The sequence below is a fragment of the Nanorana parkeri genome, unplaced genomic scaffold (genome assembly GCF_000935625.1).
Source record: "Nanorana parkeri isolate BGI_ZX_2015 unplaced genomic scaffold, ASM93562v1 scaffold3877, whole genome shotgun sequence".
Taxonomy (NCBI): Eukaryota; Metazoa; Chordata; class Amphibia; order Anura; family Dicroglossidae; genus Nanorana; species Nanorana parkeri.
In genome coordinates this window covers 26,510-28,770 of record NW_017310144.1, presented here as the reverse complement: position 1 = coordinate 28,770, position 2,261 = coordinate 26,510, and the positions used below count along the sequence as shown (strand labels likewise).

The window sequence follows — 2,261 nt, the reverse complement described above, 5'->3', positions numbered from 1 at the left end:
AGGGGATTGGAGGAACACCTGGAGGGGGAGGGGCCTCATCCTATACACCAGGGGCCATGGAGGGGATTGGAGGAACACCTGGAGGGGGAGGGGCCTTATCCTATACACCGGGGACCACGAAGGGGATTGGAGGAACACCTGGAGGGGGAGGGGCCTCATCCTATACACAGGGGGCCATGGAGGGGATTGGAGGAACACCTGGAGGGGGAGGGGCCTCATCCTATACACCGGGGACCACGAAGGGGATTGGAGGAACACCTGGAGGGGGAGGGGCCTCATCATATACACCGGGGGCCACGGAGGGGATTGGAGGACCTGGAGGGGGAGGGGCCTCATCCTATACAGCGGGGACCTCGCGTAGGGGGAGGGGCCAATACTTGGGGAAATGGATTTGGTGAGACCTCAATAATCGGTAAAGGAAGATCGCTAATAACGTCTCCGCGGTGTACAGGAGTATATAGAACGGAATGCCGCGTGCGCAGAGATCGCGCCAACTTATTCCAAATATAAAACATGGAGATAAAATCTTTATATTGTTTCTTTCCAAATATTGGGAGCAACAAAAGTGAAAGAAATGTCCCAAATTCCTCAATGTGATCAGTGGGACGGATCCCCTGTGGGCGGGGTCAGCGGACTGTATGAGAGCGGCCAGCACGCGCTTTGGTTCAGAGCGGTAACCGGCGTCCTTCTTACCGTATTATTATTCCGGTGTTCCCTCCAATGGGCGCCATGATAAGAAGGAGCCACGCCCTCCCGGTATAGTGCGCAAAGATTCATTCAGACAAAAAAGCCGGTGCTCATCCCCATCCTCCCCCCTCCCCCACCTACCTGATGGTGCCACTGAACAGGAAGGGGTCCTGCAGGATGATTGAGAGGCGGGATCTCAGCGTTTGCAGCGGCAGTTTGGCGATATCGATGCCGTCGATGATGATCCTCCCTGGAAGGACGGACATGACCACATATCAGTCCCAGTGCCCCGCCCATATATGACAGTAACACCAAGACCACGCCCAATTTCTGGCATGTCCCACCCCTAAATTTGTTGGAACCGCCCACTCGCAGCCCCTCCCATGTATCAGTCGTCACCTCGGCGGATTGATATGTGTATATTGATCGGTATTAACTCTTTGTGTCCTGTGTGGAGCGGGGGCTGGGCAGACGTTCCGGATGATCTGATTGGACGGAGCGCCCCCGTGTGGTTTAGCGCAATGGCTTGTATTAATGGCACACGGCGTGCCCCGGGAGACCGGCGCCATTCATATCCCGTCCTCACCTTGGAACATGTCCACCATTCTGAAGAACGCCAACGAGAAGGACGATTTGCCGCTGCCGGTTCTCCCGCAAATCCCGATCTGCAATGACAAGACGCAGATAATGGGGGTCTGGCAGAGAATTTCCTCACTGTGTCACTGATTGGGGGCGGGGCCAAATCTACATGTTTCTATACACAAGGCACGACACATGTACCCAGAATCCTCTGCTGTCTCCTCACCTTCTGTCCCGGCGTGATGTGCGCGTTGACATGTTTCAGGACGGGTTTCAGCGAGCTGTCGTAGCGCACGCTCAGGTTCTGGATTTGGATCTCGCCGCAGTCCGGCCAGTTCTGTGGGATCTGCGAGGGGGCTGAACGGACAGAACGCTCATTAATTATTCATGAGGTCATGTGATGGAGGAAGCAGCTGCAGATACTCACACAGGAGGCCGCTGTAGTTCTCGGGCTCGGTCTTCAGCAGGCCGTGGATCCTCTTGATGGCGCCCAGTTGGATCTCCATGTCCGACAGATTCCGCACCATCCAGTTCAGGTAGTTGGAGACCTGAAACCATCCAGAGCAGCTGAAAGTCGGACTGTCTGTGCTCCTCATACAGGCCAATCATTGGCTCATAAAGGAATCGCAGACACTTGTCTTCCAGTATACTAAATCCCCCCACACACCAGCTGAAATCTGAAATCAGGCTTACTGTGGGAGTGGCCATGAACAGACGCGGAGGTAGCAAGGTCGGCTTAGACAGGTGGGCGTGGTCATCTTTATTTATAGACCAAATAGCAGACAGGAGGCGGAGCAATGGGGGAAGCAGAAAATGTAATTTCAGAAAAGTGTTGTCACCTCCTAAATGGCAGAGCAGAGTGGGGGGCCCCAGGGGCCACACGTCACTCAGTGCTCATCTCAGATCTGCCCCCAGCTTATAGCCCCTAATCAAAGCCTGCGGCCTGGGGGTGACTGTGGGGGGATTAGTGTCCGGGGGGTCAGTGTCCATGTATC

General features: G+C 55.2%; 1 protein-coding gene across 1 annotated transcript in view; it reads right to left on the bottom strand.

Annotated features, from left to right (window-relative positions):
* Window positions 1-824: 824 nt before the first annotated feature.
* The window catches only part of LOC108803567 (ATP-binding cassette sub-family C member 8-like), a gene marked incomplete at its 5' end in the record, with an annotated part of 26,582 nt that continues 25,145 nt past the window's right edge, over window positions 825-2,261 (bottom strand). The window contains 4 exons of the mRNA XM_018575398.1: window positions 825-937; window positions 1,274-1,352; window positions 1,493-1,623; window positions 1,694-1,814. Coding sequence (XP_018430900.1) covers window positions 825-937; window positions 1,274-1,352; window positions 1,493-1,623; window positions 1,694-1,814 — 444 coding nt within the window. The remainder of the gene's footprint in view (window positions 938-1,273; window positions 1,353-1,492; window positions 1,624-1,693; window positions 1,815-2,261) is intronic.